We start from the raw sequence: 21,009 nt of genomic DNA on the forward strand, positions 1-21,009 counted from the left end.
AAAGTGTTTTGTTGCACAGTTATGGGCTCCTCATATATAAGATGCCTTATCTATATGTATACTACATACAATTCTATCAGCATGTATAGGGTTTGAAGTCTGACATCTTGTCACACTCAGCATTGTGGGCATGGTTTGATTATGGACAATTTGGTGGCATGGGCTGCTCATTTACAGTCATTGGTGTTCATGTGAGGGGGCCAGGTTGTGAATGACTTATTATCATGTTGCAGTATGATGGGGCCCATGGTTATGATCGTGAGGGTTTCAGCCATATGTGGGTGATTGAGTACAACTTATTGATGTTTATTTTCTCCCTTATGGCAATGATCTCCTCTTGGACAGAGTCAGCCTTGCTACGTGGCCATGCTTTTCACTTGCTCTGCCATTAGTGGCTGCCTCAGCCTCATCTGTTTTGGAATCTGCCAAATAGACAGGGGCTTCCTCCTTTTCCTCATCTCCCTCTTCCTCAAAGTTTGGAGCTCTGTCTTTGGCGTCATCATCATTGAATTGAATGCCCCTCTGCTGCGCAATGTGGTGCAGCATACCATTACTATTCTTGAAATCCTTGTTGGGCATATTACAAAGCTTCACCTGAGCGATCAAGGCATCCGAAGTACATTTTTAAAATGCCAGTTGCCTGCTTGATGGTATTCCTGGTGATGGCATGGCTGCTGTTGTAGTTGCTCTCTGCCTCTACTTGTGGACTCCTAAAAGGCAGGTGGGGGGAGGTCATCATCCAAATTCATAAGAGGTAATCGTTGTCCCCTAGAAGCCAACCATGGATCTGCGTTGGTGGCTGAAGTAGCTGAGGAATTTGGGAACTCCTTAGTATGAAGGAGTCGTGGCAGCTGCCAGGGAGCCTTGCACACACATGAAGGGAAACCCTGTGGTGGTCACAAACGACCTATACATTGATTGAAGGAAAGGAAGTTGTAGCGGGGTACTTAGAAAATCTCAATGCAATTGGGCAGAGTCAACATTGGTTTGTGAAAGGGAAATCATGTTTGACTAATTTATTGGAATTCGTTGAAGAAATAACAAGCAACATGGATAAAGGGGAACCTATAGATGTGCTGTACTTAGATTTCCAGAAAGCATTTGACAAGGTGCCACATCAAAGGTTACAAAGCAAAATAAGAGCTCACAGTGTAGAGGTAACATATTAGTATGGATAGAGGATTGGTTAGCTAACCGAAAGCAGAGAGTAGGGAATAAATGGGTCTTTTTTGGGTTACCAAGATGTGATGAGTGGAGTGCCTCAGGGATCACAACTGGGCCCTCAACTATTTATATCAATAACTAAATATATGTTTGTTAAATTTGCTGATGACACAAAGATAGGTAGGAAAGTAAGTTGTGAAGAGGACATAAGGAGTCTCCAAAGGGACATAGTTAAGCGAGTGGGCAAAAAAATTGGCAGATGGTGTATAATGTGGGAAAATGTGATTTTATCCACTTTGGCAGGAAGAATATAAAAGTAGCATATTACTTAAATGGAGAGAGATTGCAGAACTCTGAAGTACAAAGGGATCTGGGTGTATGGTACATGAATCAGGAAAAGTTAAATGCAGGTACAGCAAATGATTAGAAAGGCAAATGGAATGTTTTCGTTCATTGCAAGGGGAATGGAATATAAAAATAGGGATGTTTTGCTACAGTTGTACAAGGCATTGGTGAGACCTCATCTAGAGTACTGTATATAGTTTGGTCTCCTTATTTAAGAAAGAATATAAATGTGTTAGAAATAGTTCAGCAAAGGTTCACTTAACTGACATCTGGGAATGGGGGGGAGGGATTATCTTACAAGGAAACTTTGGAAAGGCTAGGCCTGTATCCTTTGGAGTCCAGAAGATTGAGAGGTGCTCTTATTGAAATATGTAAGATCCTGAGAGGACTTAACAAGGTGGATGCTGAAAGGATGCCTCCCCTTGTGGGAGGGACTAGAACTAGCGGGCACAGTTTAAAAATAAGGGACCTCCCATTTAAGACGGAGATAAGAATAAATTTTTTCTGAGGGTAATGAATCTTTGGAATTCTCTTCCTCTGAAAGCAGTGGAAGCAGGGTCATTAAATATTTTTAAGTTAGAGGTGGATAGATTCTTGGCTAACAAGGGAATCAAAAGGCTATCGGGGGTAGGCAGAATGTGAAGCTAAAGCCACAATCAGATCAGCCGTGATCTTATTGAATGGCAGAACAGGCTCGATTGGCTGATTGCTCTACTCCTAATTCGTATATCCATAAGGACTTTGGTTGTCCACATGTTGAATTGGGGCCCTTATGGCAACATGGGTGCAATCAATAACATCCTGTATCTGAGAGAAGCTGGGCAAAGGCTGTGGCTTTTTGTGTCTGAGACGCTGAATCTATGGGGAAATTACTGTGATCCTCCACATGAGCAAACAGTATTAGTTACAGCGTTAACGTAGCTATGTGCTGCTGACTGGGATATACAGACAGCTCTGATGATCCCTGGAAAAATCCTGAGGCATAGAAGTTGAGAGTGATGGTTACCTTCACAGCCACTGGCAGGGCATGCTGGTCGATGGATTGTGGCTTGAGTTGCTGCTAGACCATGTCACCACCTTATGGCTTAGCCTCAATTGCCTTTGACACTGGTTCTCCGTAATATTGAGGCCACTTGTCCTAGGTCTGTCTTTTCCCACAGAGCAGTACCTGATTGTCCTCCCTTTCCCCTATCCTCCTTCATGTTGCACAGGCAACAGCCCCTCCATCCTTATCACCTGCTCTCTCTCAGGCCTCCAGCTGTTCACGGTGACTGGCTCCTATGACCTCTATGTGGGAGGGTGCCTTGCCCATCTTCTATGTCCCTTTGCACAAAGAGCTATCCACCCTCCAATACACACTTCTCCCTGGCACCTGGATGTGCAAGTCAGTAGGGGAAAAAAATAATTGCCCTGCAAGACTAGGAGCCCCACCCTTCTACTCCCCTGGGTTAAGGAAAGACAGTTGGAATTTGTTTTGTGCCACCTCTAGGGCTGAGAGTAAAACTCTAAGGCATACTCCGCAGGGGTACGATACCTCTCCAAAGGACTCCTCTGGTTATTCAAAGAAATAGACCAAGTTCAGACCTGCTATTACCAGGCCTACTTTGCACACTTCAGGATCCACTCTCCCAGCACCAAAATCAGACTAGAGTGGAGGCAGCTGCTGATTTAAATGGCCAGCTGCCTCCATACAATGCACAAAGGTGAAACTGATGTGAAAGTGGGAAGTGCTATGTTTAGGGGCAGAACTTGTGATTTCTTAGCAATTCCACTTTTTTCGCCGTGATGGAGAAGCTTTCCATTGTGGCAAAAATTTGGGCCAGTATCTCCATTACAAAGACCCCCTGTCCAACTCTAACCTTGCCTGCCTCTGCCCTTACCACAGCACATGTGTCAATGAAAACACTGATCCATGCCTCTGTCCCCTCCAGATTTAACTATTCTATTGTTCCCCTGAGAGCCTCCCATTGTCCATGCCCCACAACCTTCAGCTTTATCAAAAGCCCTGTTGCCTTCGACACTGGTTCTGTTCTATTCTATTCTAACCCTGCCCCCACTTCCCAACTTTGCAAGCATTCATTGATTCTCGACCACCTCCTTGACCAAGCTTTTGGTCTCTCATTCTAATCCTTCCTTTGATTTTGTGTCTCTTGTTTCCTTACCCCTCTCTCAAGTACATTGGGATTTATTTCTAGGTTAAAGGCATTTCCTAAAAATGCTTTTTTTTTCATTTTTGTTCTCGTCAAATCCTGAAGGCAATGACTGGTGCAGGGTCAGAGTCTCATAGGTGCAGGGATCTTTTAACAGTTCATTCAAGTGCTCATTGTCTATGTTTGAGTCTGAACACTAGCTGTATGTAGGAGTTATCTTGCCCAGTGGTAGTATTCTTAGATTTTAGTCAGAAAATTGTGCTTTTAAGCCTGAAGTGCCTACTTCGGAGCAATATTGAGTGGGTGCTTCTTTGTTCAAAGTGAAGCCTTTTGGACAAAACATTAAACTGGGGTCATGATCTGGTAATTGAAGTCACTTATTTGAGGAAGACCAGGGATCCATGGCTAATATATATATATCACTCAGCCAAATCACTAAAAACAGGATAATTGGTCATTTATCTCATTTCTGTTTGTGCCATCTTGCTGTGCACTAATTGTTTTGCTTACTTGCAAAACAGCCATGACTACGTTTCAAAATGAATTTATTTTTTGTGAAATAATTTGGTAATCCTGAATGTGTGCTGGGTGTTTTACAATTGCAAGCTCTTTTCTGGTTTTATGGACCTTCATGATGCTGCACTCACATAGGCCTAGTTTTCCGCTGAGTCAGGCTGGCCCAGGAGCCCTTTAAAAATGGTGGCTGGGGCTCATTGCCAGCATTTCCAATTTTCAACAGGGCCTTTAAAAACTGGGGGCTGGTTTGGTTCGCGAGCCCACACCATGCATTCCTGACCTGGCCAGATCCATTTTGGGGATAGGCATGTCCCAGTAGTCCACAATTTTCATGGAGTCGGACCAGCTTTTCAATGAGTTGTGATTCACAGCACCTCAGAGGAGTCATGAACCATAGTCTGCAAGAGGGGACCTTTCAAAAGCTCATGTCTCCCATGCCAAGGTATACTCCCACCCAGCCCGATAGCCCCTCATGCCCTGCATGCTAAGATATTACCCCCCCACCCACCACCTATCACCCCTTATATACCTCTGTGCCAAGGTATGCCTCCAAATAACCCATCTGGCCCTTCACGTCCCCTACACAATGTATGTCCACCCAGATAACCCCTATGGCCCCCATGCCCCCCCAGTGCCAACATATGCCTCCCACCCACCCTGTATGGCCCTTCGTGCCCTCCTATGCCAAGCTATGGCAATTACATGCCCACTCACCCACTATATACACAATGAACTTTAAAGTGACAGTGGGATGTGTAATAATTTTTTTTTTAAATAGTCATTTATTAATAATTTTCCACTTTCTTTAAAAATAAAACCTTTTTACTACAGGGCAATAAAAGTGTCAGTTATCCAGACACTTTAAAGTTTCAATAGCTGGAACTACAGGCACTTGAAACCCCTTGTGTAAATACACATGAAATTGACAGCAGAGATCATGAGGTGGCATAGATGGGACATGGGGGGGGTGGGTGAGGGCTAGAAGATCTTTCTGTTTTGATTTAAGCTGGGACAAAGTCACAGCACCGAGGCAGTCCTTTTAAACAGCCCATCTCAGCATCCAGCAGCCCCATTGGTGCCTCTCCAAAGTTTTTCCTGGGTAGGCTGGCCTAACAGCAGCCTGCACCTGCCTCACACCCACCCCCCAATAAATATCCCACCTTTTGTGGGCACTTGCTCCCGAAGCAGGCAGGTTGAGCCGGGAATTTTCCCAACTCCCGTTACCCGCCTCGAGGATAAAAATCCAGGCCACAATGTCCATATAGGCATTTTCCAGCAGCAGTCAGTAAATAATGATGAAGAGATGGAATCCATGGGTTAGGGATAACAGCCAAGATTCTAAGGCAAACTACAAACCCCCTTTGCTGCTTTGACTAATATCACTGAACTCAGCATGGACCAGTGAGCAGACCTTGCACTTTCGAACATAGCTCAGTGGAATATGGCATAGCTACCAGCTGAGTGATTTGGGGGGAAGGGAGTGGGCAGCTGTATCTATTTTTATTGATTGCAGTATTGGCAGTTCCTATGTACAATGCTTCAAAGTAACAATCCACACTGAATTACTATCACTCCTGAGTTGATCAGTCAACAATGGAGATTTTTACTTTGAATAGTGAATGAGGTCTCCGTCAAGTGAATTGATAACTGCAGAATTTGGTTGAAATGTAGCTGCAGAATATTGGAGTGGAAATCACTGTAACCATGAGCCACATTCATGTTGCGTGAGGCAGCTGTTAGTGCCTTTATAATATTACCCTTTCAGTTGCCAGTTTGTAATGTACAGTTAGTCAGAGGATAGTGGAGGCCAAATATAGTTGTTCTGTATAGCAAACAGTCAGGATTATCTTTAGGACACATCCTATTTAATGAATAACAGCTACTTTCTGTCTAATCTCCTCTGTACTATGAAGTATTACTTTAAAAATAAAATGTTTTAATTAAAAACATTTTATTCATTTGAGTAATTTTAATATTCCTCTATCTTCCAATAATGTTATATTTGCTTTATATCTTCAAAGTGTTACGTTTTGTTCCAGGAATGATCAAGCTTAATAACACATACTTGAGGTCATAGTGACATCAAGTTTCAGTCTGGTTCAAATAGTTTCACTGGACAGTTCCCAGTGTCCTTAGTTCTTGATATGGTTGATATCACGATGACTGAAGTCCTACTTTCACATAGTCACAAGTTTTATGACGGAAATGTGTAAGAATGATTTGGCAATATCTTATGTTTTTGCTTTTGGACTTCAATCTGATATTGAGACAATTTAGGCAATTTGTTTTGTACCACAGATTACAGTATTATAAATGTAATAGAAAAATGTTTCCTGCTGTTTGTTAGGTAAGGTTTATATTCTTTGATGATTTAGTATCTTGCTATGAGAGCATGCACCCACTTCTGTCTACCCACATTTTCAGTCATCGCTGTTGGCTGTTCAATTCCTGTTTCCAAGAAAACAGAGTAACTCGTCTATACCTAAAATACTTTTTGTCCTCCTTAAGAGACATGTGAGAACAGTTCGCTATTCAATTTTTCTGCCGCGGAGAATTACCTGGCCGCCATCCAACTCTGAGCCTGTAAAACTGCAGGGGCAGGAGTGAGGGCCAAATCTCTCTTTCAGTATCACAGGACTCTATCACAGTATGCTACCATACCACTAAGTTAAGTAAGACCTTCTGTAACCTCTTCATGTTAGTTTTGTGGCTGACAAAAGTTTGTTGTTGCAATAAAAACCTTTAATACTTTATTATTATTATTGAAGAGCTGCTGCAAAAAAGCAGGGAACACGATTGCAGTTCAATAGACACATACCTAGCTTGACACTAGCCCCAGGTTAGACACTGTATTAAATTTTTTCCATTGACACTGTACATCAGAAAGAATTGCAGTGACAAAAATATTCTAAATTATCATGTGTCTTTAGCAATAGTTTTAATAGTTTTTTTTAACTTTAAAATTTATAACAAATTTTAACAAACTTATTTGCAAATTGAAAATCGTGGGCAGGATTTTACTGCTGCAAATTGCCCCACACTTATGTAAAATATGGCTCAATGACATTGGGCCAGCAATCCAACATTACCCCACCAGTCTCAAGAAGCTATTGAGCTTGTTAAGAAGTCAGTTGACTTTTCATTGCCCATTCCATTTTTTGCTAGTCACACAGGAAAAACATGAGGAATGGGTTACGCTAGATATGAGGAGGCAGCACAAGGGTGGGTGAAAAGGCCTGAAAACAGAACCATGGCTGGATGTAGCAGCAGGGTCTGCGGCTCAAGTTGGCAGTGTTAGGCTGTTAGTAGGCTTTATTTGTTCGGTTTAATAGGCTGACATAATTAAGGAGATAGTGAGAGAGAAGGAGGCCTTTAAATTGGTGACCAGAACCAATTTCCAGTTCCACAGCCTAACCTTTCTCCCCTCGGACACTTGATTGGGAGTCCCTCTTCACAACACCAATTGGCTGGCATTCCGCCAACCAGCAGCTAATTGGTCAGCCGATGCTTGATCCAATGTACTGAAATGGTGGGGGCGGGGTGGAACGTGTGGGCTGCGCACTTCCTGTTCTTCCTCCCTTAACCCCACTGGAAACCATAAAATCCAGGTCCTTGTTTCTAAAGTTGAGGCTCGTTTCTAATTCTGAGGATAAACTTAATGAGCTATAATATTTTATTGCTTTTTCAGAAATACTGTGAAAAAAAACAAAAAGAGGAATACCATTTGTCTTGGTTCAGAAGTTACTAATATGATTAAGTTTTTCCTCTTGGTGAACAAGCAAGGGCAAATGAGACTCACTCGGTATTATGAACCCATGGAAATCCACAAAAGAACACTGTTGGAAGCTGATATCATTAAGAATTGCCTCCCACGAACAAAGGACCAGGTAAAAGACCTAATATTTGATTAAAAGTTTGTGAATGTGTCTTGGAATCTTTGTTAAAAATATAATTGTTTACTTTGCTGATGATACAAAAAGGTAAGAAAGCAAATTGGGAGGAGGACACAGAAGGGTCCATAAAGGTAATTGGTTAGGTGAATGGACAGAAATTTGGCAGATGGAATATAATTTGGGAAACTGAGAGGTTGTTTGCTTTGGCAGGAAGAATAGAAAGCAGAATATTACTTAAGTGGAGAGAGACTGCAGAATGCTGCAGTACTCTGGGATCTGGGTGTCCTCATCCATGAATCATAAAAAGTTAGTATGCAGGTGCAGGAAGTAATTAGGAAGGCAAATGGAATATAAGCTTTTATTGAAAGGGGGATTGAGTATGGAAGTAGGGAAGTCTTGCTACAACTATGAAGATGAGACTGCACCTAGAGCACTGCTTACTGTTTTGGTTTCCTTACTTAAGGAAATTTGCATTGGAAACAGTTCAGAGAAGGCTTCCGAGGCTGATTCCTAGGATGAAGGGATTGTCTTATGAAGAAAGGTTGAGCAGATTAGGCCTATGCTCATTGGAGTTCAGAAGAATAAGTGATGATCTTATCGAAACATATAAAATTCTCCGGGGGCTTGACAGCTTTGATGCTGAGAGGATGTTTCCCCTCATGGGGGAATATAGAACTAGGGCACACAGTTTCAAAATAAGGGGACTTCCATTTAAGACAAGAGATGAGGAGAAATTTCTCTGCTCAGAGGGTTGTACATGTTTCAAATTCATTTCCCCAGAGAGCAGAGGAGGCTGGGTCATTGCTAGCCTTGGTTCAAACATGGACAAAAGAGCTAAACTCCCAAGTTGAGGTGAGAGTGACTGCCCTTGACATCAGGGCCGCATTTGACTGAGTGTGAGATCAGGGAGCCCTAGCAAAACTGGGGTCAATGGGAATTGGGGAAAACTCTTCACTAGTTGGAAAACTCTTCATGTAGCATAAAGAAAGATGGTTGTGGTTGTTGGAAGTCAGTCATCTCAACTCCAGGACATAACTGCAGGAGTTCCTCAGGGTAGTGTCCTTGGCCCAACCATCTGCTGCTGCTTCATCAATGACCTTCCTTCCATCATAAGGTCAGAAGTGGCAATGTTCAGCATTATTCACAACTCCTCAGATACTGAAACAGTCCGTGTCCAAATGCAGCAAGAGCTGGACAAAATCCAGGCTTGGGCTGACAAATGGCAAGTAACATTCATGCCACACAAGTGCCAGGCAACGACCATGTCCGACAAGAGAGAATTTAATCATCAGTCCTTGATGTTTAATGGCATTACCATCACTGAACCCCCTACTATCAACATCCCGGGGGTTACCATTAATCAGAAACTAAACCGTACTAGCCATACAAATATTGTGGCTACAAGAGCAGGTCAGAGGCGAGGAAACCTGTGACAGGTAACTCACCTCCTGACTCCCCAAAGCCTGTCCACCATCTACAAGGCACAAGTCAGGAGTATGATGGAATACTCCCCACTTGCCTGGATATGTGCAGCTCCAATAACACTCGAAGCTTGACACCATCCAGGTCAAAGCAGCCCACTGGATTGACACCACATGCACAAGTATTCGCTCCCTCCACTACCGACGCTCAGTAGCAGCAGTGTGTACCATTTACAAGATGCACAGCAGAAATTCACCAAGGCTCCTTAGGTAGCACCTTCCAAATCCACAACTAGCATCTAGAAGGACAAGGGCAGCAGACAGATGGGAACATCACCACTTGCAAGTTCCCCTCCAAGTCACTCACCATTCTGACTTGGAAATATATCATCGCTCCTTCACTGTTCCTGGGTCAAACTCCTGGAACTTTCTTCCTAAAAGCACTGTGGGTGTACCTACACCGTATGGACTTCAGCAGTTCAAGAAGGCAGCTCATCACCACCTCGAGGGCAACTAGGGATGGGCAATAAATGCTGGCCCAGCCAGCGAAGCCCACATCCCATGAATGAATTTTTTAAAAAAGTCATATTCAAGGCTGAGTTAGACAAAATCTTGATCTTCAGGGGAGTCAAGATGTGTGGGGGATAGGCAGGGAAGTGGAGTTAAGGCCACAATCAGATTCAATTGCGAAATAGGCTTGAGGGGCAAATGGCCCATCCTGCTCCCATGTTTTATGTTCTTATGTGCCATATTGATTTAACTATTATTGTTAAATGAGGTAACACTGTACTATGGATTATCGTAGTAGTAAGTTTTAACAGTCAGGTAAATTATCACGGGTTCCATGTAGCCCTTTGTAGGGAGGAAGTGGAATTGTTACTTGTTCGTGTGGAAGGACTGCTTGATATAATAAGGTTGTTGGCAGGAGAAATTAGGAAAAGAGTTGCATCTCAAATCATCTTCTACAAATTAAGGACGGTCGGTGTTCCCTAAGGGAAGAACAGAAAATTGTTGCACTAGGTCAGCCTTTTTTTGCCTAATAGCCCACTTTAGAACAGCATTTCTGAGCTTGGCATCACATTGCCAGCCAACTGTTTTGCTTGTGAAATGACAAGTGACACAGAAATATTTAAAACAATGGAATAAAATGCATAAGCAAAATAATTTCAAAACTGTTTTTAAGTTTGGAAAATTTTAAAAATCCAATTTACAAAAAAAATTGACTAATTGAGATGATGCAACTTCTGAAAATGTTTCTCATTCCGCCTCCAGTGTTCCTTTGTTGAGTACAAGGATGTTAAGCTGGTGTATCGTCAGTATGCTGCACTCTTTGTTGTGATCGGGATTGATGATGCAGAGGTAAGCAGTATTTACCATCCTTGCTGGACCAATGTATCTTCTATACATTTTCAATATACATGCCCACACTCAAGCTTGGATAACAATTTGAAAAGTAATACCAACAAGTAAAAGAGCCAGCATTAATCCGCACGTTTACAGTCTTAATTATTTTATAATTGGTCTTTGCCTACTTAAGTAAAAAATAAGATGGAATGAACTAATGCACATAATTAATGCAAGACTAGTAAATTGTCATACATGTGCAACTTAACAACTATAAAGCAGGTAATGAGCTAAATCTAGCTAGACCATGGTGGGTGGAGTGGGGTGGTGGGTGGGGGGTCCCTCATTCAAAGACACTCGGTGCCTGATCAAGGGATCTGGCATCAGAAAGGGTGGGTTGGTTGAGAGCCACACCCCTGACCTTGTTGCCAACGTTACACGCTTAACTCACTCCCAAAATTCAGCAATCTTTTGAACCATCTAATTGGTTTGTGCCTAGATTACCGATACATTTTCCTGCTGTGAAATTAAGGTGCCATGTTTAATAATAGAAACTGTGATGATGGTGGGAAAATGTGAAGTTGTTCACTTCGGCAGGAAGAGCAAAAAGGAAGAGTATTACTTAAAAGGGGAACGGCTGCCTAATTCTGAGGCGCAGAGAGATCAAGGTGTTCTTGTACATGAGTCACAAACAATTAGTACGCAGGTACAGCAAGTAATGAAGAAGGCTAATGGAATGCTATCCTTTATTACGAGAGGGATTGAACATAAAAGTAAGGATGTTATGTTTCAGTTATACAGGTCATTGGTACAACCACACCTCAAATACTGTGTGCAGTTATGGTCTCCTTATTTAAGGAAGGATTTAAATGCATCGGAGGTGGTTCAAAGGAGGTTTACTAGATTGATACCTGGAATAAGTGTGTTGTCTTATGAGGACAGTTTGGACAAACTGGGCTTGTTTCCACTGGAGCTTAGAAAATTTGTTTACAAGATCCTGAACTGCCTTGACAATGCAGATGTCGAAAGATTTCTCTTTCCTTTTGGGAACCAGTCCCATAGTGGCTAGATGGCTAGGGTGTGGTTCAGATTAACTCCAAATTCCAGCTGAGGTAGACTTGGGACCTGCCTTCTCGCCCTGCCCCTAAGAGTGGAAGACAATGACAACCAGCGCTGACAAATACTGCCAAGAAAAGCTGCTCAAGATGAAGCATCAACAGACAATTATCCAAGGACCTGCCTTTGGTCAGAACATATATAACATGAGATAAGACCTGGAACAGTGAGAATTTTCAGACCTTAGCAGCAATTTTTTAAAAAGTATGCAGCAGAGCAGATATGCACGTTACTGAGTGACCAACCCTGCTCTGTCATTGAATATTCTCACATTAAATCCAAATGACAAAATTACATTGAAAGCAGTAATTTCATAAAATAATAATTTCAGCACAACAGGAGACCATTCAGCCCATAGTGTCTCTGCCAACATTAGCTCCACATGAGTGTTACTTATCCTATTCATACTTTTCTGTTAATTCTACATATCCTTTAACCTTCTTCCTTTTCAGTTGTTTATTAAGTCTTTCTTAGGTGATGTATTGAACTCAATTTCTATATCTGTTTGAGGTAATGAACTCCACATTCCTTTACCCTTGTAGTACTAATACTAAATTTATTCCCCTTTGTTACTGATTCACTGACTAGTGGAAATAATATTCCACTATTAACCATCTTAAATTCTGTCAAAAATGTAAATGTTTCATTTAAATTTAAATGCCCCTCTTCAACCTTCTCTGTTCTAATAAATTCAATTCTAGTTTTTCCAGGTCTCTTATCATATTCATATCTGCTCTTCCCTGGTATTTTCCTATTAAAACAGCACATCTTTTCTATGGCTAGAATATGTTGTCGATGATGAGGTGCCCAATCTCAGCAGGTGCTCAAACTGAAATGTAACCAATGTCTTGTATGGATTCATTATTATCGCTTTGCTTTGTATTAAATGCTCCAAACCAAAATGCAAAATCATATTTATAGTTTTTTCCAGCTTTAACCCTAATATTAGATATGGTTAGGCCGCACTTGGAATATTGCGTGCACTTCTGGTCGCCAGATTACCAGAAGGATATGGAGGCGTTGGAGAGGGTGCAGTGGAGGTTTACCAGGTTGCTGCCTGGTTTGGAGGTTATTAGCTATGAGGAGAGGTTGGAGAAACTCAGATTGTTCTCACTAGAGCGACGGAGATTGAGAGGCGACTTGATAGAAGTTTACAAAATTATGAGTGGCATGGACAGAGTAGATAGTCAGAAGCTTTTTCCCAGGGTGGAAGAGTCAATTACTAGGGGACATAGATTTAATGTGGAAGGAGAAAACTTTAGAGGAGATGTGCGGGGCAAGTTTTTTTACGCAGAGGGTAGTGAGTGTCTGGAATTCGCTGCCAGAGGAGGTGGTGGAAGCAGGTACAATAGTGGTGTTTAAGAGGCAGCTTGACAAATACACGAATAGGATGGGAATAGAGGAATATGGACCCCGGAAGTGCAAAATGTTTTAGTTTGACAGGCAATATGATCGGCGCAAGCTTGGAGGGCCAAAGGGCCTGTTCCTGTGCTGTACTTTTCTTTGTTCTTTTGCTCTTTGTTCTAAAAGTCTGTGTAACTGTATATCCTGTATTTCTCTAGTTCTAAACACTCCATTGACAATTTTACCATTTAGATTGTATGTCCATTTTTTTCCAAAAGATATTACTTCACATTTGTCAATGTTAAAGTTCATTTGATGTATAGCCTGCCTAATCCAAGAGCCTGCCTTGTGTTCCCCTGCTGTTTATCATGCTCCTTAAAATCCATGAAGCTGTCAGATTGTCATAAAAACCCACCCACTAATATCCTTTAGGGAAGGAAATCTGCCCTTATTGGACCTGGCCATATATGTGACTCCAATCCCACACCAACTTGGTTGACTGTAGACTGCATCTGATGCATCTACCTATCCCACCCCCCTCTACCAGCTTATATTTCATCTCATTTCTATATGTCTTAGTTCTGATGAAGGGTCAACTGTATCCCTCTCCGCAGATGCTGTCAGACCTGAGTTTTTCCAGGTATTTTTTTGTTTTTGTTCTGAAGTGGCCCAACAAGTACTCAGCTATATCAAAACTGTTACAAAAATAACAAGAATTGAAGTGGATGAGTACCTTCATCACATAAACTGCAATGGTTCAAGAAAGCTCACCTCTACCTTCTGAGGGCAACGAGTGATGTGTAATAAATGCTGGCTTTGCCAGCAACACCCGTGTTGAATCAATCATTAGGAGAAAACAAAAATCTCTAGGGCACACCACTGGCCGCAACTAACCACTGCAAGAAATGTCCATTTACTCCTGTTCTCTGCTTTTTGTTCTTCATCATTCACAACTCTTCAGATACTGAAGCAGCCCATGTCCAAGCGCAGCAAGATCTGGACAATACCCAGGCTTGGGCTGACAAGCTACACAAGTGCCACACAATGACAAGGGAAAATCTACCATCACCCCTTGACTTTCAACGGCATTACCATCGCTGAATCCCCACTATCAACATCCTGGGGGTTACCATTGAGCAGAAACTGAACTGGACTAGCCATATAAATACTGTGGCTACAAGAGCAGGTCAGAGGCTAGGAATTCTGCAACAAATAACGCACCACCTGACTCCCCAAAACCTGTCCACCATCTACAAGGCACAAGTCAGGAGTGTGACGGAATACTCTTCACTTGCCTGGATGAGTGCAGCTCCAACAACATTCAAGAAACTTGACACCATCCAGGACAAAGCAGCCCACTTGATTGGCACCCCTTCCACAAACATTCACTCCCTCCATTACGGATGCACAGTGGCAACAGCGTGTACCATTTACAAGATACACTGCAGAAACTCACCAATGCTTCTTAGGCAGCACCTTCCAAACCCACAACCACTACCATCTATAAGGACAAGGGCTGGAGATACATGGGAACACCACCAACTGGAAGTTCCCCTCCAAACTACTCAACATCCTGACTTGGAATTATGTTACTGCTCCTGCATTGTAGCTGGGTCAAAATCCTGGAACTGCCTCCCTAACCGCACTCTTGGTGTACCTATATCACAGGGACTGCAGCGGTTCAAAGAGGCGGCTCACCACCACCTTCTCGAGGGCAATTAGGGATGAGCCATAAATGCTGGCCTAACCAGTGACGCCCACATCCCATAAATGAATAAGAAAAAAAGCCATTCCTTGATCCACAAAATCATGAGGTTCCATCACAGCTCCTCGTGTTACAGACAGGAGGAGGTTTAAGTTAAGCAGCCCTGATTTTGCGCCTTACCACCCTTCAGTAAACAGAAACGTGTTTCAATTTTGATTTTCCCCTTTATAGGTGGCAGCATTTTCCTAACTCAGTTTTGGCATGATCCAATTTCTATTAATAATACCACAGCAAGCTCGAGATAGTGTAAACTGAGAGGGTTAGTTTATTTGCAGACACACCCAAACACAAGAGGAACATTGCAACGTAGGCTCCTTTTCACACATACAATAAAAGAAGGGGGATATGGAAAGAAAGATTTGCAGGGCAAAGACCACAGAATAAAGAATTGTTGTTGCACTTGAGTCCAGAATCAAAGTCCAACGTTGTATTCCTTCACAGAGGATGGCAGGTTGAAGAAACTGATGCTAGATAATTCACCTTTCCAGTGACTTCCATGATGAGATAGGCACACGGAGATGAATTAGTCTTGTCGCTGCTGGTACAGAAGTTCCATTAGAAACAGTGTAGATGGGGGCCAGGCATTCAAGCCTGGACAGATACTTTTTTCTGAGCTACTGCTTGCTAGATGGAAGAGGGGAGACTGATTGGCAGTACAGTAAGACAGAGTAAGTGGTTCTCCCAGCTATTTGGGGTGGGCGGTTGGGGGGGGGTGGGTGGTTGGTGGGGGTGGGGGGGTTTGTTGGGGGGGTTGGGGTGGGGGGGGGGGGGGGTTGGGGGGGCGATGGGGGGAGTTAGGGGGTGGGGGGGTGTCATGTCACATGAATCCCACCTCTCCACTTTGGCTTTGACAAAGAGTGTACATTTCTTTGTCTGGGCTTCTGAGTTTGTTAATAGCTCAACCATTAAGAATTTGAAAGGAAAGGTGCTAGGTACTAGCATGGATAGAAGATTGGCTGTCTGGCAGGAGGCAGAGAGTGGGGTTAAGGGGGTCCTTCTCAGGATGGCAGCTGGTGACAAGTGGAGTTCCACAGAGGTCAGTGTTGGGACCACAACTTTTCACTTTATACATTAGTGATCTAGATGAAGGAACTGAGGGCATCCTGGCTAAGTTTGCAGATGATATAAAGATAGGTGGTGGGACAGATAGTATTGAGAAGGCGGGGAGGCTGCAGAAGGATTTGGACAGGTTAGGAGAATGGGCAAAGAAGTGGCAGATGGAATACAACGTGGGAAAGTGTGAGGTCATGCACTTTGGTAGGAAGAATAGAGGCATAGACTATTTTCTAAATGGGGAGAGAATTCAGAAATATGGAGTGCAAAGGGACTTGGGAGTCCTAGTCCAGGATTATCTTAAGGTTAACTTGCAGGTTGAGTCGGTAGTTAGGAAGGCAAATGCGATGTTGGCATTTATTTCGAGAGGACTAGAGTACAAAAGCAGGGATGTGCTACTGAGGCTTTATAAGACTCTGGTCAGACCACATTTAGAATATTGTGAGCAATTTTGGGCCCCATATCTCAGGAAGGATGTGCTGGCCCTGAATAGGGTCCAGAGGAGGTTCACCAGAACGATCCCAGGAATGAAAGGCTTAACATGTGAGGAACGTTTGAGGACTCTGGGTCTATACTCGATGGAATTTAGAAGGATGAGGGGGAATACTGAAAGGCCTGGATAGAGTGGACGTGGGGAAGATGTTTCCATTAGTAGGAGAGACTAGTACCCGAGGGCACAGCCTCGGAGTAAAGGGAAGACCTTTTGGAATGGAGATTAGGAGAAACTTCTTTATCCAGAGAGTGGTGAATCTATGGAATTCATTGCCACAGAAGGCTGTGGAGGCCAGGTCATTGAGTGTATTTAAGACTGAGATAGATAGGTTCTTGATTGGTAAGAGGATCAAAGGCTACGGGGAGAAGGTGGGAGAATGCGGTTGAGAAACTTATCAGCCATGATTGAATAGTGGAGCAGACTCAATGGGCCAAATGGCCTAATTTCTGCTCCTATATCTTATGGTCTTATGGTCCTTTGTCCTACTAGACTGATAGGCCCTGGTGGTTAGGCCTGGCTTATGAAATGGAGATGGCCTTGGTAAAATTCTCTTTGAATTTGGGTCTCTGCAATCCACAGGGTCATGAGGGTCTCAACAGAGATAAGCTTCTCTGATGCAGCCAGAAAGTTCCTTTTGTTCACAGTTAAAGGCAGCCTTTCTAAAGTCATTGTCCAATTTTTAAAATTTTAGGAAGAAGCCATGATGATATATATTTATTTATATACATAGTTCATAAGAATATAGCATGAGGTCTTGGCTCTGTTACAGTATGAAAGAACCTTTCTTCCACTTACCAACTATATCTGTTCCCTCATATAATAGCTGCTCACCCAGATTATTGATAACATTGACTTACAAGTAATGCAGACAAGTAACTTCTATTTTTGATTTTCAGAATGAACTGGCAGTGTATGAACTTATACATAATTTTGTCGAGGTTTTGGATAATTACTTCAGTAGAGTGGTGAGTTAATAAAGATCATTAATAATTAGTGTGATTTACACAGTTAATGTTGTTCCATGATGATGTAATGGCATATCCCATTGGAACATAAAGGACCTTGGAAATGGCACAAATAGGGCCATAGCACCGAACTGCATCAAATATATAACCAAGGAATCGCAAAGATGTAAATGAACCAAATAATTTTTGTTAATGGAAATATTGTATCCTTTTGGCAACAAATGTTTTATTCTAAATCAATTTTAGAAAGGCAGACTATCAAAGAATGGCGCTGGGTGAGAAAAAATTGTTAGGACAAAAGTGGCATAAAAGATCAATTTAAATCTCTGGGTAAGAAACTCAACCATTAGACTCAGAGCAAAGAGCCTAGATAAATTTGGAAGTCGAGCTGAGAAATGAAAAGCTAAATTCAATGTTGACAAGTGCAAGGTGATGAAATTATCACTAAACAGAGATTAAAAATTCAGTGTCAGCACATAACACAGCAAAGTGTTTTGGAACATCAGTGGTCAGATCATTGAAACCATAGGCCCTTTGTACCACAGTGGTAATCAAGGAAAATAGGATCTTAACTTGAATAGAACGCAAATCTCTGGTGTGATACTGAGTCTGATACTAATCATCTATTATGACACAGCCGGCGGTAAAGGCTGAGTTGTTCAAATCCCAGAGGGAAACTTGAAATAACTGTCATAATCCATTTTTGCAATTTGTAATTTCGAGAATTGAATTCAGTAGGAATAAGACCACCGAGTCTTGTGGTTTTTATATAAAACTAAATTAAACATCTATTAATTTAACAACAAATTAAACACATACACATGTCTACAAATTACTACTATAATTAATTTTTAACAAATCCCCAAATTAATCACCCCCCGCCCCCCAGGTAAATCTCCACTAAGGCAACAGTAACCGATAGACTTTAAATAGACACCGGGCAAAGCACATTTGACCTTATGGGGAGAATTTTCTCCCCGTCGAGGGGGTTGGGTGAGAGTGAGTGCAGGCGGCTGCGCAATTGATCGCCGCACACGATCGGCTGGGCGCCACCAAGCAAGGCCCGCCCAGCATGACGCACCCAGAAGTGCTGAACGCTTCCCCCGAGTTGCCTGAGTTGGGGAGTGCACTCTTCGCGCATATGTGCAAAAGAGCGCAGAAATCTCCGAGATACAGAGCTGCCTCAGGGAGATTAGTTTAAGTTCTGAAAATTTTAATGAAGGAAAAAAAATTAAGACATGTCCCCTCATGTGAAAATGTCACACGAGCTGGGATATGCCTATGAATGTTAGTTAAAAAAAATTTATAAAACTTTAAATACCTTCATGAAACCTCAACCTGCCCATGGTTGAGGTACCATGATAAATGCGAAGGCCGCCTGGGTTGGACAGGGAGCTCAGTTTATTGTTTCAATTGATGTTTAAATGGCCTTAATATGCCAGCCAACTCGGGTGCGCACCCGCCAAGCTGAAAATCTGAATGATGTGTCACCGCGCATCATTTCACGCGTTGGCGAGCGGGCCCTGCCGACCCAAAAATTCTGGCTTATGAATTCCAAATGAAGTTCCTTTGCAAGTTGGTTGGAAGCATACAGGCTGGTTATGTCTTAAATGCCTTAACCTTATAATATAAATATTATATAAATAATAACCTTACACCCACAAACACCTTTCTTTAAAAACCTAGCTTTTCCTTTGAATGTATATTTTCCATTGTATCTCTAGGACTTCTAACAATAAAACTCATTTCATAGCACCAATTTTATTAGTAAGCTGAAAAAGTAAATATATTGCTTGGCTTCTTCTAGCTGGGTGCAAGATTTTACATGTAGCCTTCAATGGTTTATTCAACAAATGCCAATGAACACTTTACCTTACTGTCCATCGAATCAATATCTCAAAACTACTATATATCAAAAAACCCTGACTAGCTGGTTTTAATCCAGTTTAGACTCTCACTCACACACACACACACGCACACACACACACACACACACCTAGACACAGACCCCCACTAGAATTCTATTTTAAAAAATAATTTCCAATAATATTATACACGTTAATATCTCTTCATGACATCATCCCAATCTGCACAGTTCTGAATCCTACATATGCACTTTATAACTAGCTGATTTCAACTTGCCTAGAACTGTTCTGAATATATGCTGTCCTACCCTGCTTTGTGCTTCTCCCATAACCTCTGTTCTCACTTTGGCTACCATTAATGTCTCAAATTTAAAATGTCTGCCCTCACCCTTGGCTCACTTCATTTTGTCATCCCATCCTACCTCTACATCCTATTCGAGTGCTATTTCCCCGAACCCCCTGTTGCTCTGACTCATGTGCACTTCCTTAAAATTGTCATTAGTGGCAGGACACCTGGCTCCTTCTCTTTGAAATTTCCTTTCTGAACCTGTCTCACTTTTCTCTCTCTGCCTTAAAAAGCCTTAAAACTCGAGCTCTTCAACCGAATTTTTGGCTACTTTACCAGATCTTGCCTGGTTCTGGATCTGCTTCTCATAGATGTATTTATGAAGCATCTTGGCCTTTTATTATGTTAAAGACACAACATAAATAGGATGAGGTGTTGTTAGGTTGTAGGACTTTTTAAGGTCATCAGTTTCTGTTTTCTGGTGACAAACTCAATTATGTTTTATATTCTTCTAAGCAACAGGGCCAATCACTGCTCAATATTCTCTATTCTAATCACAATAACTTTACTGAAATACAGGAGAGAGGAGACCTTGATTTTGTTATCTAACCATACCTGTGTATTTTCTTTTTCAGTGTGAATTGGATGTATCCTTTTACGAAAAGTTAATTGCAGTTGGTTGCATCTGGAAATTATCATAGAATCAAAGGTTACAGCACAGCAGGAGGCCATTTGGCCTATCATGAGTCCCACTGCCCTGCTGTTTCCCCATAGCTCTGCAAATATTTTCTTTTTAGATAAATATTAATTCCATTTTGGAAAGTATGATTAAAACTGCCCCCACCACACGATCAGGTTCCATATCCTAACCACACTCTATCTAGAAACAATTTTCCATATGTCGCTTCTCTTGTTTTTCCAGTCACTTATATCTGTGTCCTCTGGTTCTTGGCCCTTCTGTCAACAGGAACAGTTTCTACCTATCTATGCTGTACAGACCCCTTATGATTTGGCACACCTCTACCAAATGTCCTCTCATCCTTCCTTTCTCCAAGAAGAATAGCTGCAACTTCTCCGATTTATCTTTGTAGCTGAAATCTCTCATCCGTGGGACCATTCCCGTAAATATTTTCTGCATCCTTTCTAATACCTTCACATTTTTCCTAAAGTGTGGTGTACAGAATTGGACACAATACTCCAGCTGAATCCAAACCAGTGTTCATCGTCACTTCTTTGCTTTTGTACTCCAGGCCTTTATTTATAAAGCTCGAGATCCCACATGCCTTACT

General features: G+C 42.1%; 1 protein-coding gene across 2 annotated transcripts in view; it reads left to right on the forward strand.

Moving 5' to 3' along the window:
• The window catches only part of ap4s1 (adaptor related protein complex 4 subunit sigma 1), a 48,871-nt gene that overhangs the window by 12,452 nt on the left and 15,410 nt on the right, over positions 1-21,009 (forward strand). For both annotated transcript variants that reach the window (XM_041213989.1, XM_041213990.1), the window contains exons 2-5: positions 7,864-8,062; positions 10,762-10,848; positions 17,501-17,569; positions 20,356-20,367. In XM_041213989.1, the coding sequence (XP_041069923.1) occupies positions 7,925-8,062; positions 10,762-10,848; positions 17,501-17,569; positions 20,356-20,367 (306 nt within the window). In that variant the 5' untranslated portion in view covers positions 7,864-7,924. The remainder of the gene's footprint in view (positions 1-7,863; positions 8,063-10,761; positions 10,849-17,500; positions 17,570-20,355; positions 20,368-21,009) is intronic.

The sequence above is a fragment of the Carcharodon carcharias genome, chromosome 20 (assembly GCF_017639515.1).
Source record: "Carcharodon carcharias isolate sCarCar2 chromosome 20, sCarCar2.pri, whole genome shotgun sequence".
NCBI classification, from domain to species: Eukaryota; Metazoa; Chordata; class Chondrichthyes; order Lamniformes; family Lamnidae; genus Carcharodon; species Carcharodon carcharias.